This window comes from Suncus etruscus, chromosome 1 (assembly GCF_024139225.1).
Source record: "Suncus etruscus isolate mSunEtr1 chromosome 1, mSunEtr1.pri.cur, whole genome shotgun sequence".
Classification (NCBI taxonomy): Eukaryota; Metazoa; Chordata; class Mammalia; order Eulipotyphla; family Soricidae; genus Suncus; species Suncus etruscus.
In genome coordinates this window covers 197,655,485-197,680,265 of record NC_064848.1, presented here as the reverse complement: position 1 = coordinate 197,680,265, position 24,781 = coordinate 197,655,485, and the positions used below count along the sequence as shown (strand labels likewise).

General features: G+C 43.6%; 1 protein-coding gene across 1 annotated transcript in view; it reads right to left on the bottom strand.

Annotated features, from left to right (window-relative positions):
• Positions 1-24,781, bottom strand: part of CEP112 (centrosomal protein 112) — a 429,834-nt gene that overhangs the window by 37,326 nt on the left and 367,727 nt on the right. The window contains exon 22 of the mRNA XM_049768363.1: positions 7,591-7,680. Within this exon, the coding sequence (XP_049624320.1) occupies positions 7,591-7,680 (90 nt within the window). The remainder of the gene's footprint in view (positions 1-7,590; positions 7,681-24,781) is intronic.

Below are 24,781 nucleotides of genomic sequence, written 5' to 3'. Positions count from 1 at the left end.
TTCTTGGTTTCTTTCTTTCTTTCTGTCTTTCTTTCTTTCTTTCTTTCTTTTCTCTCTCTCTCTCTCTCTCTCTCTCTCTTTCTTTCTTTCTTTCTTTCTTTCTTTCTTTCTTTCTTTCTTTCTTTCTTTCTTTCTCTTTCTTTTCTTTCTTTTTTTGTTTTTAGGACACATCCAGTGTGCTCAGGGGTTACTCCTGGCTCTGTACTCAGAAGTCACTCCTGACAGGCTTGTGGGACCATATGGGATGCCTGGAAACGAATTCAGGTCAGCTATGTGCAAGGTGCTATCATTCTGGCTCCTGAGTGAAAGTTTCTACTCTGTCTTTTGCCTCCAAATTGAGTGCTCTGAATCACTTTTAAGTGGCTCTTCCTTCCACCTCCTTCCTTTGGCTCAGTCTGGAGAAGTCCAACCAAGTCCCTGCTGACCAGTCTCTTCTGAGGTGAATGGGAGGTATTTCCAACCAGTTGTTGTTGTTGTTGTTTGTTGTTGTTTAAGTCAGACCTGGCAGTCCTCATGGGTTACTCCTGGCTCTGAGCTCAAGAATTACTCCTGATGGTACTTGGGAGATCATATGGGAGGCCAGAGATCAAACCTGGGTTGGCCATACACGCAACGCAAATGCTCTATCCACAGCCCAAATGGGAGATCTTTAACCTCCAGGCTCCTTTTTATCTCTGGCTTATCTGATCTCTTGCTTCCAACTGAATCTTCCTAAAGTACAAAATGGCACCAAGTGACACTGTCCAGAAAAAAGAGAAATAGTCTCAGGGCAACAGAGATGAGGGCCAGGAAGACCAGTCCATGGTAGAAACCTTGACACAAAGAGTGGGGGAGTGCAGTTAGGGCAGAGAAGGGACCACTGTGATAATGAGAGTTGGAAATGATCACTAGACAAGAACAGGGTGCTGAAAGTAGATAAAGTGGTAGGCATGATACCCCTCAGTAATAATATTGCAAACCAGTGTCTAATGTCTTAGAGGCAGGCTCGGAGTTTAGGGGAGAGAAATTGGGGATATTGGTGGCAGGAAATGTGCACTAGTGAAGGGAGTTGGATATTGTATGACTGAAACTCAATCATGAACAACTATGGGGAGAAAAGCCAACTGTATTATGAACACACTTGTAACCAAGGTGTTTAAAAAATAAACAGTTTCAGGGTTGCCCCACTGCTCCCTGATGGAATACGGATTCTGTCCTCCACCCCCATGCCTGACAAAGAGGTCAACAGTGACAATAGGTCTTTCACTGCTCCACCATCTCTTGGTGGGCAAAGAACTTTTGGTCTTGTTTTCCTCTTACCTGGCTGTACCTTTAGGCCAGGGCATAATCCCAATTCTCTGCACACTCTGAGGTACTCTGCTTCCCTCATGGCCTCCTGTCCCCAGCTCCTTTTCCTGTCTCAGCCTGGCCCCCATGTTCCCTGCATGTTGAGAACGAGGAGTCACACATGCTCAAAATCTGGATGATGCCAGACCACTGCTGAAGGGTTTTTAGATGCAAGACAGGTCCTAACATTCCCACTGGTCTTGGTGTTTGAGGAATTAGATGTTCAGGGGGAACAGAGAGAAGTTCCCCAAGTTCACATGACTTTCAGTGATAAGAGGAGATGTGGGGCAAGCAATGAGGTGGGTGAATCATCAACCTGCTGCCCGGCTCTCAGGACAGGCCCAATTTCTGGGACAGGTGGCAATCTCAGCCCCCTTTTCCCTGCACTCCCAGTTACTTCTAAGCCTATCTTGGTCACATGACTCTCTTAATTTATTGATATATGTAGACTGTGACTATTTATTGTGAGGCTGGACTGAAATGTCAGCTGGGACTGGCTTTTGGTTGTGATTTAAAAATATTTAGGAGGTGGCAGGGAGAGAGCAGCCCAAGGAAATTGGCCTTTGTAATTCTGCCAGTTTCAATTTGGATTCTTGATGCAACTAATATTGGGATACTAATATTTGGTTGAAAAAGGAGAAGAGAGTTCTACGAGGCTATTGTGCACTTGTCTCAGTCATTCCTGACTAGCTGGGGTTAGGTTTTGCTACCGTATTTCAGTAAAAAAAAAAAAAAAAAAAAGGAAAATAAAAAAAACCAACCAATAAAGCAATTGAAAATATTCTCAAAGGGCTCGAGCCATAGCACAGTGGGTAGGGGAGGCATTTGCTTTGCACACAATTGACTTGGGTTTGCTCCTCCACATCCCACAGGACCACCAGGAGTGATTCCTGAGTGCAGAGGCAACCCCTGAGCATTGCCACATTTGCCCCCTAAAAAACAACTCAATAAATTCATATACCAGCATACCCCCCAAAGCCTGGCTTACAATCCATTCTTTAATGACCACTTCTATTACTGTCCCAGATTAAAAGGGAATGGGCCCATTTAGATAAAAGTCAAACACAAAAAAAGATGATGAATGTCTGCTCTCTCTCCTCTATCCTCTTCAGTTGTGCTGAAATAACTGGTTTTCTCCCTCTCCCACTTCACCTCTACCTACCCCTCTAGGACCTCATGGAGAGAGTCCCAATGATTCATGCTTACAAGCATTATGTAATATTCAGCCTTCCCCTGGGTATTTCCTGACATTTCTGTGGAAAACGACAACTTAATAGAACATATCAGGAATTAATGTAAAAAATATTCTACAGTGCTATTGTCATTCCCAAGATCAAAGCAACTTAAAAAAAAGCCCATTGAAAAAAAGTCCTGCTTGGAGTCTTCCCTATTGTTCATCTGGGATCTCTTTGTTTTCCTACTCTCAATAGATCATGGAATTTTCTGTGTGAAGTTTTGCCATGAAGCAGAGTGATGTCAAAGTGTTTTTACCTTGCCATATTTTCTCCTGGCTTGGAGAGTCCTGAGTTCTCCAGGGAGTCCTGCTTCCTGCTGATGTGTCATTGACCTGCTACCATTCTCCAGTGTCCAGCACAGGGGACAGAGGTCAACAGGTCTGTGGTGACATCTCTGAGCAGATGCCAGGCTACCATCCAAGAAGGCAGCTGCATCAGGCAGGATCTTCTCGCCTGTTTCCTCTGCTTTTTTGTTCCCTGTGCTTGGGGTGGGTGCCTGGCATTTGCTCCTGTCCTGGTGCCTGGAAGGTTACTAGTCTTCCTGCTGGCCTCAGGGTACTTGCTTTCCCTGACCCAAGCTTGCTCCCTTGCTTTTTATTCCACCTAGAAATGTTATAATTTTAAAGCTGCCATGATAGGAGTGAAGATTTTCCTTCAGATGAGCATGGTTTGACTACAAGGCTAAAAAACAACTCAATAAATTCATATACCAGCATACCCCCCAAAGCAGTGGTCCTCAAACTATGGCCCGCAGGCCACATATTGTATTTGTATCTGTTTTGTTTCTTCATTGCAAAATAAGATATATGCAGTGTGCATAAGAATTCGTTCATAAGTTTTGTTTTTACTATAGTCAGACCTTCCACTGGTCTGAGGGACAGTGAACTGGCCCCCTGTTTAAAAAGTTTGAGGACCCCTGCCCCAAAACATGGCTTACAATACATTCTTTCATGACTACTTCGATTACTGTCACAGATTAAAAGGGGATGGACTCTAGGTCAAATTTAGATAAAAGTCAAACACAAAAAAGGATGAATGTCTGCTCACTCTCCTCTATGCTCTTCAGTTGTGCTCACTAGCTTGAGGGTTTGACTTGGCCTCTTTAGGGCTTAGTAGTTGGTACCAGACCCTCCTGAAAAGGAGAGAAGATGAACTGGTACAGGCACTTGTCCAGTTTTTGGCATCTTGAAGGCATTTTATAAGGGATGGTTGGTAATGATTTCTTAGTGACTTATTTTGTTAATTCTATTTTTGACTGACAAAAATACATATGGTTACACAGCATATGTGAGCATAAACATCTATAATTCTATCAAAAAGAGCCTTTACTTTTTTGCTTGTTTGATTAACTTTGGGCCACACCCAGTGGCACTCAGGAATTACTTCTGGCTCTGCACTCTGAAATTGCTCCTGGTGGTGCTCAGATAAGAGATGCCGAGGATCAAACCTGAGTTGGCTATGTGCAAGGCAAATTCCCACTCTGCTGAGCTGCCTCTCCAGTCCTCACCTTACTCTTCTATTCTAGACCCAGTAGAATAAATTTCACTACTGGTGGGTGGTAAGAAAGGGAATGGCTGCTCTTCTGTCATGGAGGGAGAGGCCAGAGAATGCACCATTGGTACCCATAAGCATATTCATGGAGTGGACTTTATGACATGTGCACCTTTGGCACTCAGAGAGATCAAGAATTCTGCCCTATAGAAGACAGGCACCTGGATGCACTCAGTGACACTAGGCTCAACCTGGGCCAAAAGAATATGAGGTGCCTCATGCCAGAAAATGTAATGAGGATAAAAATGCACCAAACTTATTTGAATCCTTCATTGTGTTAAACAATTTACAGTCAATATGGATGGGAACTCAGATGATGACATAATAAAGTTACAGAATCACACAGAGAACAGTGGTATTCCATTACATCTGCTATAGCTCAGAGATCAGGAAGAAATAAATGACAGTCAGTAAACTCAATTCAGTAAGGAGGCATATTTGGCCCTTACCAAGCCAAACCACCAGTGGTCAGTTCATCCCTTTAAGAATGGTGACTGTCTTTTGCTTTCAAGCTGGTGATGCTCAGGGCTTACTCCTGACTCTGCATTCAGAAGTTACTCCTGGCAGGCTTGGGGGACTATATGGAATGCTGGAATTGAACTTGGGTCAGCCGCATCCAAGGCAAGTGCCCCACCTGCTACGCTATAGCTCTGGCCTTGAGAATGGTAATTGTCCACAAAACCAACAAGAGAGGAGACACTTCTTATGCACAGGGAGTGAGAAGGAATGCAAATTGGTGCAACAGTGAATAAAAGAGGAGGGTATTCATTAAGAAATTGAAAACTGAAATTCTGTATGACCTATTTCTTCCATTTCTGGGGATATACCCCCAATGTAAAAACACAAATTTGAGATTGAAGGGATGATTTTACAGCGAATAGGACTCTTGCCTTGTACATAAACAACCCAAGTTTGATCTCTGGCATCCCATATGGTCCCCCAAGCACCATCAAGAATAGTTTCTAAATGTACAGTCAGGAGTAATTTCTGAGTATCACCAGCACACAAATATTAATTTGGAGTCATCTACATATTCCCATAGTCACTGCAGCATTATTTACACTAGCAAAGAGATAGATGCAACCTCAGTACCCATCAACAGATGATTGGATAAAGAAGAGATGGCTTTCTGGTGCTGGGGAAGGCCCTGATGCTGCCCTAGCACAGACTTGCTCCAGAGTAGGTTCATATAACATCCTGATGACTTAGAAATAGTGATAAGTTGCTTTCAGGGCAGGGTTCCCTGCATTGCTACCTAACAGTGAGATGAAACCAGAAGATGCACCATGACACCCTGAATTCCACATAGGAAAAAACAGGATTTCTAACTACAGAAACCTGATTGCAAAAACCAAGATTGAAAAGAACTTTTACTGGGACCATAAAGAAAAGACTTTGGGGTTAGACAACTTAGAATGCCCACTTGGTCTATGGCAGGATGCTTCATGGGTAGGGTCTCCCTGTTTTTAGGCCAAAGGTTTTTCTTTCTATTTTCCCCAACCTTTGTTATGCTTATGGAAAAAAAAAACAAAAACAAAAATGACACACACACACACACACACACACACACACACACACACACACACACACACACACCCTTTTCTTTTCTTTTCTTTCTTTTTTTTTTTTTGCTTTTTTGGGCCACACCCGATGATACTCAGGGGTTACTCCTGGATATGCACTCAGAAATTGCTCCTGGCTTGGGGGGCTATAGGGGATACCAGGGGATTGAACTGTGGTCGATCCTAGGTTAGCACGTGCAAGGCAAACACCCTACCACTTGTGCCACTGCTCTGCCCCCCTTTTTTATTTTTTTTATCTTTTAAATGGGGGTCCCACCTTTTTCATAAAATCTTGGGACACAAGTTACTTCGTTTTACCACATATTTCTCCATTTTTATATAAAATTAAGAAGAAAGAAAAAAATAAAGGCTAGGGGCCAGGGGCCAAGTGGTGTCAGATGCATTGGTGGAGAAAAATAAGGACAGAACTAAATATTCAACCAAGCCAAAGTCAATGACAATAGAATCAAAGAGACCTATTTGTTAGCAATCTAAACTTAAAATGGACCTGTTATTCTGGCCAGGCTAGGGGGCAAAGCATGGTGGTACAGGATGCACTCTGGGTCTACTGGTGGAGAGAGGTTAACATTGGTGGTGGAAAAAGCCCTGAATCACTGTATATCTGAAATTCAACCATGAAGAACTTTGTAGATCACAATGGTTTTAATAAAAAATTTTTGGGTCACACCCAGCAACGCTCAGGGGTTACTCCTGGCACTATGCTCATAAAATGCTCCTGGCAGGCTCGGGGGACCATATGGGATGCCGGGATTCGAACCACTGACCTTCTGCATGCCAGGCAAATGCCTTACCTCCATACTATCTCTCCAGCCCCAATAAAATATTTTTTTAAAGAAGATATGGCAAACATCCCAGTGGAACACTATCTATCTATCAAAAGATGCACTCTTGCCATTGGCCACAACATAGACGGAAGGGAAAAGGGGAGGTGTTATGCGAGTACAAGGAGTCAGATGAAGGAAGACAAAACCCACATCACCTCATTCCTTTGTTGTACAGAAAAACCAAAGAAACAAACTAAATCAAACACGTGGGAGGCCAGAGTGATAGCACAGCAGGTAGGGTGTTCGCCTTGCATGTGGCTGACCTGGGTTAGATCCTCAGCATCCCATATGGTCCCCTGAGCCTGTCATGAGTAATTTCTGAGTGTAGAGTCAGAGTAACCCCTGAGCACCATTAGATGTGATCCCAAACAAACAAAAATAAATGCCTAGATCTTAAGAAAAACAAGAGTCCAGACTTTCAGAAGGGAAAGGGAATAGGGGTGGCTAAATGCGGTAAAAGGACAATTGTATGACCAATTGCAGAGTTGGACTTCTAGTGGTGAGTTTAATGCAGCACACACACATCTGATGAGCCTTTATAATCCCCACCTAAAATTTACAAGGCATAACACAATGTCACCTCAATTAAGACAAATTATTTTTTGGCTAAATATGAATGTCAAGATTCATTAAAGGCTTGGCTCTGCCATTCTGTGCAATTCCCTCTCTTGAGTCTGTTGGCTTCTGTTTGTTTTTGGGACAAAACTGGGCTGTGCTCAAGGTTTACTCTTGGCTTTGCACTCAGAAGTCACTATTGACAGTGTCAGTGGATCATATGTGGTTCTGGGGTGGGGTCAAACCTAGGTGCATGTGTGCAAGGTAAATGCCCTACTTTCTTTATCCTTGCTCTGGTTCTTCTGGGAGCCTATTTGTAAAAAATCTACAAAGATCACAAAAGGTTTTCTATTTCCATACTAGCCTTACTTTACTATTTACTCTTTATGAGCTTAGAAAGATCTAACATTTATGCACTACAGTGACTATAACACAATTTCAAACCATTACCCATATCGCAAAAGCCAACAACACGCAGTAACCTTGTGGGGCTGGAGAGGCGAGGAGGGTCCCTACCTGTTCCTGGGTCTCTAGTTCCTTATTCTGGAGTTTCTTCTCCACACTTCGCACCTGATTTGTTCGGTTCTCAAGTTCATCTTGTAAAGTCTGAAACAGAATGAGACGCAGAGATGCTCAACAGTAGAACACTGGTGGGAAATGAGCACGGGTAAATGGAGAGATCATTGGAAAATGGTATGGCTAAAACTCAATCAACAGCTTTTTAACTATATCTCACAGTGATTCAATTAAAAAAAGATTAGCACTCTCAGGGCAGAGGAAGGACATGACCTAGCACAGTCAGAGTTCTGCTTCCAAAGACTTGGGTAAACCAAGCCAAACCATACTTGTTCATGACAGGCCCACACCTGGCAATGCTCATCAGGGCTTACTCCTAGCTCTGCACTTAAGTATCATGTCTAATAGTGCTGAGGATATATGGGATCTGGGGATTGAACCTGGGTTGGCCACATGCAAGGCAAGAGCCTTACTTACTGTACTATTGCTCTGGCTCCAAGAGCAACATTTTAAAATTAGGAATTTTTTTTCATAGTGGGGAAACTAAGAATTCATCTCCCTTGTTTTATACAGAAAAGAATTGGTGCCTCTGATTCCTCAAGTCTGGTCTGTCCCACTTTCTACCACCAGTAGTGCCTAGGCAGTAACCCCTATTCTCCCCATCACCCTTATCCTATCTTCCCTCTCATCTGAATGTCCCACTCCACCCCATCAATTGTTACTGCCATTACTTACTTGCCTGTCTTTTTTGTTGTTGTTTATTTTGGGGTCACACTCTTCAGGACTCAGTGGTTACTCCTGTGTCTGCACTCAGAAATCGCTCCTGACAGGCTCAGGGGACCATATAGGATGGCAGGAATTGAACCTAGGTCTGTCCAGGGTCAGCCACATGTGAGGCAAGTGCCCTACCGCTGTGCTATCTCTCCAGCCCACTTGCCTGTCTAAAGTGCCAGAGTGGAAGCCACCCTCCGACCATACTCAGGGGTGACCTGGGCCTATGCACCCCCATTGTCTTTGTCCCCTGTTGTTTGTGAAAGTAATTCTGCACAGTGAAATTGGGGTAGTGGAATTCTCAGTGGTAGGTGCTGGGGGAAAAGGAAAGGAAGGACACCCCAGGATTGGACCCAGTTGATTGGAGAACAGTGATACCATGAAGGAAAGGACAGGAGTAAGTGAGGGAGTAGAAGGGTCAGTTTGTGACAGAGGTCAGAGTGTAGGGCAGGCTTTCAGCGGGAGCTAAATGCAGCAGGATGTGGGTCTGTGCCATGGCAGGGACAATTTTTTGAGGGGTGAAAAGAGGGGCCTACAGATCTGTCCCTCGGAACAGGAAGGAATAGGCAGACCCAAGGAAGCCTCAGAGCTGGCAAGATGGCAGAGGTGCAGAGACAAGTCCTCTGGATTGGAGAGATAGCATTTCCCAGAGGTGGTTTGGGGTTAGACCCAGTTCTGCATCCCCCAGCTGGTGACAGACAGGACTATTCAACTTCCCACAGGTCACCAAGTTCCAAGCGAAAATCTTTCTGTTTGTCCTAAAGGCACCACACTTTGCAAATTTATTCTAGGATAGATGGAGACTGTGACATTTCTTTTATCTGTTGCTGGACCACTCTCAGAGGTGCTCATGGGTTACTCTTGGCTTGGCACTCAGGAATCACTCCTGGCAGTGCTTAGGAGACCATATGGGAGGCCAAGGATTGAACCTGGGTCAACTGCATGCAATGCAAACATCTTTCCCACTGAAAGCTCTGGCTCCTGTGCCAGCTTTTAAAGGTTACCCAGAAAAAGCTGTATATCTAGAAGTGCTTTTATTATCTATGAAAAAAATGTCCCACTTTCAAATGAATTTAAATGCACAAGGGGAAAAGTTATGTGGCAGAGACCAATGCATGACTAAAACTCAATCATGAACAACTTTGTAACAGTATCTCAGAGTGATTTAATGAAAGACTTTATTGAAATAAGTTTTATATATCTATTTTTACCCAGTGCTGTTCTGTGCTAGGAAATAGAAGGATGTACTATTGGAACATCAGAACTAGGCCTGCAGTGGTCTCAGATACATTGGTGGGGAAAAACTAAAGACAGAACTAAATCCAAGCCAAAGTCAATGATAATAGAATCAAGAGACCTAAACTTGACCAATCTAAACTTAAATGGGTCTGCTATATTGGCAAGCCAGGGAGGGTAGTGGTATAGGATGTACTCTGGATTCAATGGTGGAGGGAGGTTGACACTGGTGGTGGGAATGGCCCTGTATAATCTGAAATTTAACTATGAAGAACTTTATAGATTACAGTGGTTTCAATAAAAAAAAAACTTGGCCTGTGGATAGTATAAAAATGGTCATATGAACTCAATCACAAAGCCTTTTAACTTACAGATTCCTAGGGACATCGATGGTATATTTGCCTTGTATGTTGTCTACCTGGGTTCGATCCCATCATCCCCTGATTCCCAGAGCCTTACCAGGAGTGATTCCTAAGTGCAGAGCCAGAAGTAATCCCTTAGCAATGTCAAGAGTGGTGGTTCTCAAAGAAAAACAGTAACAACAACAAAACCAAACTTGTAACTTCTTTCTCAAAAATCTTCTGTAAAATCCATGACTATACTACTGCTGATACTAGGATCTCTGGTGGTAGAAAATGTCAAAATAAAATAATCTTTATGATTATATGTGTTAATAAATTGTTGATTTGATTTATACTTACAGATGACTTAATACTTGTTAGCCTGTACAGATCACTTGGATATAAATGATAAATTTGGTCTCTTGGTTCTCAAGAAATGAATAATTAAAATTGGGACTTGAGAAGTAAAAAAGTTTATAAAATATGAGGAAAAAAACAACCTATAGTTTTATTCTGAGAAAATCCTGGAAAATTAAAGATGGGAATGATTTATTGGCCTAAAGCATTATTGGTCTAAAAATCAAAAAGAAGGAGCCAGGATCTCATATAGCAATTGCATTTGGTATCTGGGCTCAATCCCTAGCACATGGACTCCAGAGTTGGGGTAATGTAACCCCTACCACTGCAGGGACTGAGCAGTATTACATCCTCAGCCCTTCATTCAATCACTGGCCTGGTTTGTCAAGAGACACTGGAGGACCTGTCCCCTATCCCCACAGTCAAAATAGATCACAAACATCCCATGGAGTAGTTATACTGGGTGATAGGCAGTCCCTTCCATCTCCTCCCAAAACGTCAGTACTCCCTCCCAGAAGCCCTGGCACTTTCCAGAGGAAAAACTCAAGCAACCTAATTAAACTTCCAAGAATGCTATTTGGGGCTAGAGCAATAATAAAATATAAAATATGGGAGGGCACTCACTTAGTATGATGCAGACCTGGGTTCGAACCCCAGATCCATATGAAAATCAAACCAAACCAACCAACCAAACCACACTGCTCTTTAAAAAGAAGAAAGTTCGAGGATTATTTTAATTTGTAGATTAAAAATAGAAAACAATGCAAGTCCAAAAACAGAAGTGGAAAAGCAGTGAGATGCTGGGGGACTTTGCATGGCCCTAAAGACTAGCATTTATGCTCAGGAAGAGAAGCAGAGACAGGAAAGGGGAGTCAATTTCTGCCTCACCTCCCCAATTCCTAAACGTGGCTCCTGGCTAGTCAGTCTGGAAAACCTTGCACCAGGGAACAAGACAGGCTTGTGTCCCTTGTGGTTCTGAATCAAGGGGCCTGGCATGAAGGGAGGGCAGAGATCTCTGGGTAACATGTCAATGAAGCCAAAAGTCCATATCAATGGGAGTGTGTTTCTAGGGGAGTCTGTGTAAGGTGTAATCATGATGCCCCCCCTAGAGAAGGACCTGCAGTAGGGAGAGCTTTGCCAATTCTGCTTGTTAGTTGGATCATACACACCTTTCTAGTGTGTTAATCACAATCAACTCCCAGCCAGCTCCATGGTATAAGGTGTGGATGACTGATCTTTCTGCCCCCAGAGAGCGTCTCCCCATACCATCACACACACTCTGCTTGCCCATCGTTTTGTTTTTGTTTTGTATCTTATCCGGTGGAGCTCAGGGATTACATCTGGCTCTGCACTCAGAAATCATTCCTGCCAGGCTCAGGGGACCATATGGGATAATAGGGACAGAACCCAGATTGGCCACATGCAAAGTGAATGCCCTATTTGCTGTGCTATTGTTCCAACCCTCTACTTGTCTATGTTAACCAAACTCTCTGTTGTGAGAAACTTGGATAAAATCAACTTGCAAATTGAAACAGCAAGCATGGGCTGGATGAAAGTCTGCCTTCTCCCCACATGACCCAGAGGAGTCCTTGCACTGTAGACTGTAGAAAGAACCCCCCAACCATGACCTATAGGCATCTCCCTGCCCAAAACCATGATGTGAAACTAAATGTACTTGTGTAAATACCTGCTTATTTTAAAAATTGTTTTATTGAAACCATGTTATCTACAAAGTTCTTCATGGTTGAGTTTCAGATATACAGTGAGTCAGGGCCATTCCCATCACCAGTGTCAACTCCCAGAGTGCTATACCACAACTTTTGCCCCCTGGCCTACAAGTATAATAGGCCCATTAAATTTAGATTGTTAAAAGTTTAGATCTCTTGATTCTATTGTTCTTGACTGGCTTGGATGTTTGATTCTATCCTTTTTTTTTTTCTCCACCAATATACCTGAGACCACTTGGCCCTTGGCCCCCATCCTTTTATCTTTCTTGTTAATTTTACCTACTTGCTTTTTTATCTATTTTTTAAAAACTGGATTACAGTGAGATCTAGTTACAAAGTTGAGTTTCAGTCATATGTCTACATTCTGCCTTATTTTATGAGGCGGCTATGGTGGTTTCTCCCAAATCACCCCACAGTGTACAAGCACATTTTCTTGGCCTATGGAATAATGGTGTGTGTGTGTGTGTGTGTGTGTGTGTGTGTGTGTGTGTGTGTGTGTGTGAGAGAGAGAGAGAGAGAGAGAGAGAGAGAGTCCTTCTGTAGTTCTGTCCCACACATCCTGCCATGTTCCTTGCAAAGTGGAGACTACAGATGCCACAATGCTCTTCAAAGCATTGTCCTTCAGTCCTATTCTGCATAATGATTCATTAACTGACAGAACAAAGAAAACAGATCCATAATTTTCAACCTGTTTTTGGGAGTGCACACCTGGTTGTGCTCAGTCTTTACTTCTGATTCTGTGCTCAGAGATCACTGCTGGTGGGCTTATGAGGGTAATGTGGATCCAACCTGGGTTGTAAGTGTACAAAGCAAGTGACCCTGTTCACTGTTTATCTTTTCAGCCCCCATTGTTTGCTTTTTTGGGGGTCATACCCTAGGATGCTAAGAGATTACTCTTGGGGGGGTAAAGAGACCCTGGGGATAGAACCCATGTTGGCAATGTGTAAATACATGCAAAGTAAGCACCGTCACTACTGTACTGTACTGTCTTTCTGGACTGGTTTTCAACCTTTCTTTATCTGCCAGGTCTGTACCAGTTCACAAATGTGTGGTTGGGAGACCATTGGTTTAAAGGGATTGGATTCAAACATTGGGAAGTTGAGGGCACTGGACCAAGCTTTGGATAGAAGCAAGAAACCAGACTGGCACAGGGCTTGTCAATGGCAGGCTCTGCTCAGCTCCAAGTACAAATTAGGCAGGAAACTGGTACAGGGAATGGTTGCTGAAAGAGATGATCAAAGTGGTGAAAATCAGTAACACTACAGGGTGGGGGTTATGTGGGCCCTGCCTGCTGTTTTCCCTACTTTTGTGTATTTGCAGAAGTTTCCATAATAAAAAGTAAAAAAAAAAAAAAAAAAAAAAAAACCCAAAAAATGAATCAAGCTTTTCCTACTTAAAAAGATGAAGTCACCCATTTCCTCCTTTCATGAGGTCGAAATTAACTTTCTTCGAAAATGATGATTCATTTCTCGTTAGGTGGGTGGCAGGATATACCTCCGCTCCCCATTTGGGAGGTAAAATGAAGAGGCAGAGAGAAGGGGCTGCTCAGATTTTGACCTTTTGACCAAGCAAACTGGAAGAGGAAACTGAGGGTTTTTAAAAATATTTTATGGAGCTGATTTGCATACAGTCAAGTGTCAAGTTGATTTCTTTGTTTCATTGGTGATGGTCTGTTTTCCATTTAAATGATGTTTGAGGACTTCAAAAATAGGTTCTGAAAATATCTGTTCACATGATAAGATGATTGAAACCATCTTTCACGGCTTGGTTTTATCCACCAAACAGGGATGACGTGTGCCTCATGATTAAGCCAAGGACCCCCAGTTCTGTGTGTGTGTGTGTGTGTGTGTGTGTGTGTGTGTGTGTGTGTACATACATGCAATTCATCTCTCAGCTCAGCTGCCCCAAAGCTGCGGGTTGTTTTGAGGGTATTTACTACCCCTTTCTGGTGACTTTCCTTTGACATGTGAATTGGCACAAAAATAGCTCCAGTTTCCCTCTGGACTCCTGCTCACTGGAAGTTAAGGAAAAACATGAAGGCCGTAAAATCTGTCTTTGGAAGTCAAATTTACAGGATTTAAAACAAGATCCATTGTAAAAGGACTGGGGTGCAGGACAAGGGACCAAGAAAGGCAAGCTGACTTTGGGGGAAGGAAGGGAACCCAGGTACTCCTTACAGGGCTCTTTGCAGGGACATTCCAGCTCCTGTTTTGTTTTGTTTTGTTTTTACCAAGCAGTCTCAATCAACAGGGCAAGTTTTCAAGCCATGCACCAGTCTATTTTGAAAGTCAATGACCTCCAGACCCACCTGGGGTAAACCCTAAACTGCAGAATTGTTTGATGGTGGGTCTCTAGACAGTCCTTAAGAGCAGGCTGGAGTCTTCCAGCCCTCCATCAGGCTCCTTTGTGTTTGTTGAATTTTGTTTGGGTGCCACATCCAGTGATGCTCAGGACTTATTCCTGGCTTTGTGTTGGTGGTCCGGGAGATCCTATACTATATTGGGGATTGAGTGCAGGTCAATGGCATGCAAGGTAAGTGTGCTACCTGATGTGATGTCTCTCTGGTCTCTCAAGGCTCTTTTTTGCCTTCAGGATTTTCTCTCCTTCACCCACTCCTATCCCCTTTGAACACCTCCTTATTTCCTTCTCCCCTCCTCTCTGCCCTCCCTCCTTCCCTTCCTTTCTTTCTTCCTTCTCTTTCCTTCTTTCTTCCCTCTCTCCTTTCCTTCTCCCTTCTCTTCCCTCCCTCTTTCTCTCTCTCCCTCCCCCTATCCTTCTTTTCTCCCTCCTCTTTCTTCCCTCCCTTCCCTCTTTACCTTCCCTTTTCCCCCTTCCTCCCTTGCATAAAACACAATTCCTTTTTAGGTGGAACAAAGTCCACCTAGAAATTCACTTGGGTGAGGCCTGGCTGCATGTCTAGCATGGGGACCAAAATAAGACATACCAGCTGTGGAAAATTTTCATTTTCTTTCTGACCAAGTTGCAGTCCCTTAAAATTCCTAGGCAGGGTTCTGAATAATAGCACAGCAGGCAGGGTGCTTGCCTTGCTCACCTGTGGTTCGATCCCCAGCATCCCATATGGTTCTAGAGCCTTCCAGAAGTGATTTCTGAGCATAGTCAGGAGTAACCTCTGAGCATCACCCGATGTGCCCCCCAAAACAAAACAACAACAACACATCCCTAAGTAGCTTCCTTTGAAAGTCCAAAAAAAGGGACACAATACAGTGAAGAGGGTGTTTGCCCTGAAAGTAACTGGTCTGAATTTGGTCCCAAGGACCTCATAGGTTCCACTGAACCCTTCCAGGAGTGATCCCAAGCACAAAGCCAGAAGTAATCCATGAGCATTGCTGGTTGTGAGTCAAAACCAAAAAGCCCCCTCAAAAGATTCTTAAAACACACACACACACACACACACACACACACACACACACACACACACACACACACACACACACACACACACACACATAGTTTCCTGGTCTGAGCAGAAGTTCTAGGAACAGAATTTCTGTCCTGTTCATCCCCAGCTTTGATAATCTCAGGAAGTGGAACCTTCCAACGTTCATCACCAAAGTGCCCCCATCTCAGGGAGGGCCCCCTCCCGTGTTACCCACACCTCCTACTGAAGCAGCCAGTGCATTTCCACTCAGGAAATTCAAAGCACATTTGCTCCCTTCCGCTCTGTCACTCCAGAGAGCTTCACTTGTGAACAAGTTCTTATCTCTTGGGTGGTGGAAATCTAGGATCAAGTTTAAGAACCACAGCTTGAACTTTGCAAGCTCAGGGAGGTATTTCTTCCTCTGGTTGTGAGCAAAGTGCCGGAACTGGAGTTGGGTCTCTGCAGAACACAGTGCAGTTGTTCAAGGCTCCCAGACCACCCATTCCTGCACGGGCACCCACAAGTCATTCATTTAAACTTCCATTCTCTTACAATCACTAATCATTCACACATGCCTTCCTGAGACATCATACCGATTCCCTCCACCCGACCAGGAATTTCTCCTCTGTGAAAATTCAAGTCAAGCTCCATTTCTGCCAATCAAGACTGGAGACAACTTATTGCTCACTAATTCTATCACTAGATTCCCCATTTGTACACGCAGCTGTATATTGTTAGAAGTTTGTATTTGCAGCCACCCCTCATTTTGTGTTTTCAAAAACTACATACTGTCAGTAATATCTCACTTGCAGCTTTATTTTTTAGTAATCTCTGAAGTGGTTCTTTTAATATATTCATGTACTTTTTTTTTTTTTTTACACTTGGTGCTGCTCAGGGTTACTCCTGGCTCTGCCTTCAGGAATACACATGGTGGGCTTGGGAACCATATGGGATGCTGGAGATCAAACCTCGGTGGCCGTTTGCAAGACAAATAAATGCCCTATCTGCTGTATTATCACTCTGGCCCACGAAGTAGTCTAAAATAGGGAATTTATCTGAGTTTCAGTAAGTAATTATAGGTAACAACCAATTGTTGTGTATGTAAATATTTTAGGGGATTATTATGTCACTGACCCTAACCTGATTGGTGATTGTGCCCTACTCTAGGGTGTGACCTGGCTTTCTGCCCCCACCTTAGGGTAGTACCTGATTCTGCTTCCACCATTGGTTGGTATCTGATCCCACCATTGGGTGGTACCTGATTCTGGGGGATAAAAACAAGGGTCTGTGGAAGGCGAGAGGCTTTTTGCTGGAACTGAGGCTGAGTCTTTGGACTTCAGTCTTGTCCACCGAATAAAGCTAATATTTCCACAAGCCTGTCTGCGAGCTGTTTACCCGTCATTTCACCTCAGAACTGTCGGCTAGACAGGGTGGCAGACGCGTGCTCTGAGCTGAAGGGGAAAGACATCATCCTCCATCCCTCCATCAGTCAACCTTTTCAGGGGCTGACTTGCAACACCAATTTTATACAGCCCAAGCTGAGTTTCATGGAAGAGAGTTGAAGTATACTACTAAATGTCTCCAGATTTCTCCCCATACCTACCACTCTACATAACTACATGTCTTCTTATTCTATCCCTAGAGAAAAATATCTGGGTTTTATCCAAGGTACTGATCCCCAGTGTTGTGGGGCCATCCTCAGAATAAGAGCACCTTTTTCCCATTCGGATTTTTTTTTTTTGTGGGCCATACTTGGCAGTGCTCGAGGGTCACTCCTGGTTCTGTGTTCAAAAATTGCTCAGAATAGGCTCAGGGGACCATAGATAGATGCCAGGGATAGAACCCGGGTCAGCACCAGGTCTGCCACGTGCAAGGCAAATGCCCTTATGTGCTATGCTATCGCTCTGCCCACCCTAGATTCTAAGGGGCCTTCCATCTCTGTGGGACATGTCCTTTCCCCTCAGTCCCAATCAGTGGCCAGTAGGCACAGTAGGCTTAATACTACCAAGTTCTAGAACATGCCCTGGCTGAGAGAATGCATATGGAATAGGAAGTTTAACCAGGTATTCTTATACTCAATGTTGGCAGCATTTTTTCAACAAGTTCCCTTATTTCTTCCTTGTTTCATGTATATCTGTAGATTTTGGTCTCCAACTTCTAATTATACTTGCCCCTACATTTTTCATAGACAATACAATGGATTTTCCCACATCTTCATTCTCCAAGTCCCTCTATGGTATCAACTCCTTCTCCCAAAATCCTTTTCTTTGACACCACAAATTCCTGGTTTTACCATCATGTCGCCTGCTATTTCCTCTTCCAGTAGTATTTTGCTCTGGTTTCTCTTCTTCCCACTTCATTGTCTGATCTCTTATCTCCTCTCTAAAGAGTCTCTTCAGAGATTATTAATTTACCTCAGACATTAACACAAGTAGTTGAGTGGATTGGGTATATATTGTGTGCCAGGCTCCATGCCAAAGATCCTCCTCAAAATTATCACATTTCAAGTGTAGGAGTGAGTTCTGCTCAGTGGTAGAGCACTCACAGAAAGTTTAATTCTTACCACCACAGCACAGGCTGAGTGCAAGTTCTAACTGCAAGAAATATGTGCAAATTGTTTTGGGAGAACCAAAATGGGTAATTAGCAATGCTAAGGTCTTACATCTGTCTCTAATGGCAGCGATTACCCCTGATGGGGTTCAGGGGAACGTATGGAATGCCAGGGATTAAACCCGAGTTGGCTGCATGCAAGGCAAGTGACCTCTCTGCTGTCTGATTGCTCCAGCCCGTGTGTAATCTTTGGAGCACCATAACCAAATGCATGCTATTCCAAGGGTGTGAAAACTCATCATAGCAACAACAGATGGGGAAGCAAAGGGTGGAAAACAATAAAGCAGATGCCAAACTTGCCAAAGAACATCTGCCTTCTGAAGGAAGGGCCTGGTGTGCTCTTTAAAGGATCTAAGTGTGTGTTCAGCAAGGACTTCAGGTGGAGGTTCTGTGAGTTGAGCACAGAAGCATGAAGGGCTGAGAAGACCTGGGAACAGAGAATGTGGTTGTTTGGAAGTTGTCTGCAGGAGAGAAGGGGGTCTTGGGATATCAGGGGTTGTGGAGATCAAACAGAGGAGACAGGGGCATAAGCATCTCCATGTTGTCTTTTCATATATTCTCTGAAGTTGGCCAGCATGAGTGCCTGACCATTCCTCACTGCCTAACCATGAAGCGAATGAGTCCCATTCCAGTCAGTCATCTCCACCCTGCTCAACACACACATTCACATAACAGAAACTAGTATGTCTTTTTCTCTAGTTTGGCCCCCGAAAAGTCATAAAGAGAAAAAATGGTGCCAGAAAGTATCTGCTTCTTATGCCTCAATGTCCACCGTCAGCGACCAAGAGGTGCCCATTTTGCATTGCCTTATGGGTCTTTGCTCTTTGTTTCAACTTCTGTAGAAGGCTATTCTTCTACTTGGGCTAAAACTATATATATATATATATATATATATGTATATGTATATATGTATATGTATATACATATACATAAATGACCCAAGCCTCAAAATAAGAGGTACTTTAGATGAATGAAAAGAATAAGCCAAGCAGTGGAAAAATTCAGTTTCTGGATGTCACGGGAATGATGATGAGGATGAAGACATCAAGAAAAATTATGTCAATGTCTCCCCACTAGACAAGCATGTTGCAGATGGAGGGGATGACACAGATATGGATTGAATGGGCACCTCCAAAGAGATGCACTGGAACCCTAAAACCCCTAATGGTTTAGGGAACTTTTTGGGAAACAGGTCATTGCAGAGGTAACAGATGGATACAAGATCATCCTGGAGAGGAACTGGGCCTTAATACAACCAGACAGGAAAAACGAGATGCTAAGGAAGAGGTAGGTCCTGTGAAGGGGAGGCAGAGACCACAAAGAGGCATGGAGGTGTGTGTGTGTGTGTGTGTGTGTGAGTGTGTGTGTGTGTGTGTGTGTGTGTGTACACGTTATGTACATACACATAAGATGTAGAACTGAGCAGGGCTCTGCCTGAGTATCCATGGGGCTGGGGTCTGCTGCACCCTGAGATCAGACTTCCAGCCTCTCTGCTCAGAGATAACCACTACCTGAGTTTGTAAATACTTGGGTAAAAAACTGATACTTGTTTTGGGATCTTTGGTAGGAAAGTGATGCTCACGGGAGGAAATTTCCCTATGCACCCACGGTCTCTTGAAAGTGCTAACACACCCAATTTGCACATACACCTTCTTTTCATGCTGCCCATGAGACCATAGAAGGACCAAATGCCATCTGAGGGGGACAATCTGGGGAATGTCTTCAGGAAAGCACCACCGCAACTTGTTTTTATTTCTGTACTATTGAAGATGGTCCTATCAAGTGATGACGTCATCCCAGTCAAGACCTCCAGTTTCTGAGATGGCGAAAATGCATAGATAGGGTTGCGGAGGCGTAGAGAACTTGAGGTCTTGGAATGTGGGGGACAGAAATATCTGTCAGATTAAATGTTATTCTGATTTCTTTTTGGGGGAGGCAGCTAAGTTTGCTCTGGGGTTATTTTTGTTTTAGGAAGGTGGAAAAGTTTATTGGACAATAGAGGAGAAATAAAGAACTCCACATGTGGGGACAGCATAGCACAAAGTTCTGGAGTTACTTTTGTCTCTGCACTCAGGAATGTTCCTTAATTTTTCACTCAGAACTTACTCCTGGGGGTGCTCAGGGGACCATATGGGATGCCGGAGATAAAATTCAAGTCAACCAAATGCAAGATATTGCTCCAGCACCTCTTAGTTCTTTCCTTCTCTGTTCTTCCCTTCCCTTTTCTCTCTCCCTCCTTCTCTCTATTTTTTCTTTCTCTCCCTCTTCCCATCCCACCCTCTCCACTGCTTTCCTCAGGATACACTGATATCTGGAGCCAATACTCATGAAGAAAGACATTTAAAACTTTCCATTTAAACCACTTAGAATGAGAGGATTTACAAAGTTCCTGTTTAATGTTCAGCTGACACATTGTCAAAAACATTTATCATGCAACCTTTTGAAGTTTCTTCCACTCCCTTTTACTTATTAAAGCCTGGATTGCAGTTAGTTATCAACAACAAAGCACATGCGTGATAGCATGATAGTCACTCTTTCACCCTGGCTTCTCAACTATGAAGCAAAAATTAAATTCCCCCGATCAGAGCATCCCTAAGTGACCCAGTTTGCATGCTGAATGCCCAATGCAGTCACTTACTTCTGAAAATGCTTCAATGTGGACCCAGAGACAGGCACTTGGAAAGGACTTCAAAAAGCTGCCAGTGGGCAGTGAGCTGGGTTCAGTTTTAAGATTTTAGCGTTTAATTATATGAGAAAATAAAACAAGGAAAAAGAAGTTTCTATATATGACAGATCCTATGGTAATAACGTTGTCGATCAAGTGTCTTTATAATGCTCTAAATTCTAAGAATCGAAGCTAGATCAATGGGCCGCTTTGAGTTAGGCAGTAAATTCTCCTGGTGCTAATTAGGAAATAGTGACCCTTTTACTGAGATTTCTCTGGCAACGTTAATTCCTGATATAAACGTCTCCCCCTGGGGTTCACCTCCTGGCAGGAAGAAACAAGAATTTCTAGATAATTCCACTGGATAAGATTCTAAGTGCATGTAACGTGTTAGATGCCACATACAAAACACACAGCTGGGGGAGACAGGTTCTCCCTTTTAAGAAGTCAACTCTGTCATCGGAGGTATGTGACAAGGACACAAGAGAGGGGAGCAGAGACATGGTCTCAAGTGTGTATTTGAGAGAACAAAGGGAGACAGGAAGCTGGGGGCGAAGACGGTGATGCAGTAAGCAGAGAGTTGCTTGGAAGAATGGAAGGACGGCTGGGTCAGATTCTGCAGGAAGTCAGTGGCATGCAGCATGAAAGGAAAAACTGTGAGGGTCACCCTCAGATGGCTAAGGATGGAAGATCGACAGCCATCAAATGTAGGAATATATTTAGACCCTGATTCAGGCACCTCCGCCTAAATTTATGGGGATTTTAAAGTGATTGAGATTCTTGAGGAGCAGATATTACTTGATGTTAAAAAATATAATCCTCCGATCCAGGACCAAAGGTGGTTGGTTCGAATCCCGGTGTCCCATATGGTCCCCCGTGCCTGGGTGTGGCCCAAAAACCAAATATATGTATATATATATATATACATATATATATATATATATAATCCTGGGGCCAGAATGAGAGCACAGTAGTAGGGTGCTAGCCCAGTTATGTGGTCACTTGAGATTGATCCCCAGCATCCCGTATGGTTCGTCTCCTAAGCACTGACACAAGTGATCCTGAATGCAGAGCCAGGAGTAACTCAAATACTACTGGGTATGACCAAAAAAACAAAAACAAAAAACAAAGCTAACAAAAAAGATAATCCTAGGGCTGGAGCAAGAGCACAGCTGGGAGGGCATTTTGCTTTGTATACAGCAGACCTGGCTTGATCCCTGGCATCCAATATTGTCCACCAAACCTATCAGGAGCAATTTCTGAGTGCAGAGCCAGGAGCACCGCCAAGTGTGGCCCCCAACACCCCCCTCCAATGTGGGGAAACTTTTGAGATTAAAGCCCTTAGGTGCCCACAGGAAATAATCTTCCTCAATGCAATGAGCACAGGAAAGTTTTAATTTTCAAAGGACAATTTTTATAGGTAGGAGGGAGACCCAGTGGGCACAGTGATGAAGAGAAGACATCCTGCACCAAGTCATACTTTGTGACTCAGAGCTTGCACACAGTGAAGCCCTTTGGATGCAATTTCTGCGAGAGAGACTTCTGTGGAAAAGCGTGGCTCATCCATATTTGAGAATTTATTCAACAGAGCTGCCCTAGAATTGCAGGGAGCCACCACAGAAAGTCATTGAGGAAAGAAACCTTTATTTATTTATTTATTTATTAATTATTATTATTATTATTATTATTATTTGGAGGGATGTGCTCAGTGGCTCTGTGCTCAAGGATCACCCCTGGGGATGATGTGATGGGTGCTGGGGATCAAACCCAATTTGTCTGTGTGAAAACCCACTTTACCATCTCTCATGCCCTCTTGTAGCAGTTTTATAAAATTTTAGAGTATGTGTTTTTTTTTTTTTTTTTTTGGCACTATTCCTCTTCGGACTTTTTTGCTTTATCTGTCCTGTCTCATTATTTACTAAATTTATTTCTAGTTACACTATATGCATTGCTATAAGTCACTGAAATACTTTTGGGAATGAAGTGAGGTGTGGATATTTATATGTATGTAAATCAGCAGAAAAGTTATGAGGTCGATAAATTTTTCAGCCCGTTGGCTTCCTTTGTCCCAGATGGCATGGTTAGACCTAGCCTGGGCCTCTCTACATCGTATATATGTGTGTGTGTTAGCATAAGCACAAGTACATACAAATTTCTAATATAAAATATTTTCTCTGGGAGGAATGTTTCCATAGAAAATTCTTAGGTACCATAGGGCTGAAGCGATAGCGCAGAGGTAGGGCGTTTGCCTTGCACACAGCTGATCCAGGACGAATCTGGGTCCTATCACTGGTGTCCCACATGGTCCTCCAAGCCAGAAGCGATTTCTGAGTGCATAGCCAGGAGTAACCCCTCACTGGGTGTGGCCCAACCTCCCCCCCCAAAATTCTTGGCTACAAGGGACTAAAAATTTAAGAGGCTAGAATGCGTTTGGAGCAGGGATCATGGCTGGTGGGAGGTCACAACCTACAGGCTGTTTTTTCCTGCAGTTGGCCAACTTGAGTCCCAGAACCTCTCCTTACTGTGTCTTTAATCTTCTCTAAATGAGGACTTTCTACTGGCTGCTCTACAATGCAGCTTCATTACAAAGTGACCACGAATGAAGGGCTCTCTCTGGCTTGGGAATTTATTTGTTTCTCTAAAGACCTGAGACAAAAGGCAAACGGGCTTGGGAAATGGCTGTTGCCTACCTGGACAGGTCCTGAACAGGAGGAAGAGGAGTGGGTGGGGTTGGAGCCCTGATATTCAGACCTCTTGGGTTTCCCTCTGTGTTACAGAAACTTGGAGAAATAGTTCAAAAGTCATCTGTGGGCTCAAAATCCAATTGCTGCTATCAAATAAACACAAATTTTTTCCTATTAAGCTGTACTATTTAGTGCCCAAGCATTCACCTTCCCCTGCATACTGTCAATAACAGGATCCATATATCTGTGCAGGATCCATTTACCTGTACAGGATCCATTCTCTAGCACTGAATTCACTCTCCTAATATGGCATCCACTATCCTATACAGCCCCCATTTGCCTATAGGGGAACCAATCTCCTGCATAGAATCTATTCTCCTATACAAGATCCATTTACAACCTATATGAGATTCCCTTACCTGTAGGGAACCACTTTCTGTATGGCACCCATTTTCCTGCATGGTGTTAATTTTTGTGCATGGGATCCATTCTTATGTATGGGATCCACTTCCATCTATGTGGTCCAATCCCTCAATGGAACTCAGTCATCCACTTTCATGTATGCTTTCCATTTACTCACATAGGGTCCATTTTCCTATATGGGACCTATTTTCTTATAGGAATCCATTCTCCTGTATTGACTCTATTCTCTTGTAGGGGATCCAATCTTCTGCACAGCCTCCATTCTCCTGAACAGGACCCATTTACCTGTACAGGATCCAGTCTCCTGTATAGGATCCAGCCTCCTGTATGGAATCCATTCTCCTGTATTGGACTCATTTTCCTGGAAAGGATCCATTCTCCTGTAGAGCAGAGCAGTGGAGGACCTGCTGGAGTCTGAATGCCTGCTCCATTTCATGTTAGTTTTGTGACTTTTAGCAAGGTAAATAAATGTCTTGGGCCTCAGTTCACCCCTCTGAGAACAGAGGGATAATGAGACTATCTATTGCATCTAATTGCTGTGGGGGCTCTTTGAGTTATTACACAAGAGACGGTGCTCGAACATATTAGCAGGCGTTCAGCTTATCTTCATTTTCTCATTCTGGGGCAATGAGAAATGGCTCCTCTGCTGACTCACAACAGGGGATACCACATGTGATTCCTTTGGTCTTGGCTCTTCCAATAGGTACCTGCTCTGCATGGGAAACTGTAAGAGGTCTGACTCAGCTTCCTGGAACTTCACCAGGGAAGTTTTATCAGATACCTGAAGGATTTTTTTTTGCGAATCCAAACATGTTCAACCTAGATTTCAATCTTCCATGTTCTTCTTCCTCACCCGAGTCCCTGGAATGAACCTGAAAATGCAGTCCTTGAACTTCAGGGGGTCTACTCAGGGATTCCAGGCAGAATATCCAGGCTCAACTTTGCACTGGAGAGGTCATCTCCTCATATCCTTTCTCTTGGAGCTGATACACCTGGCA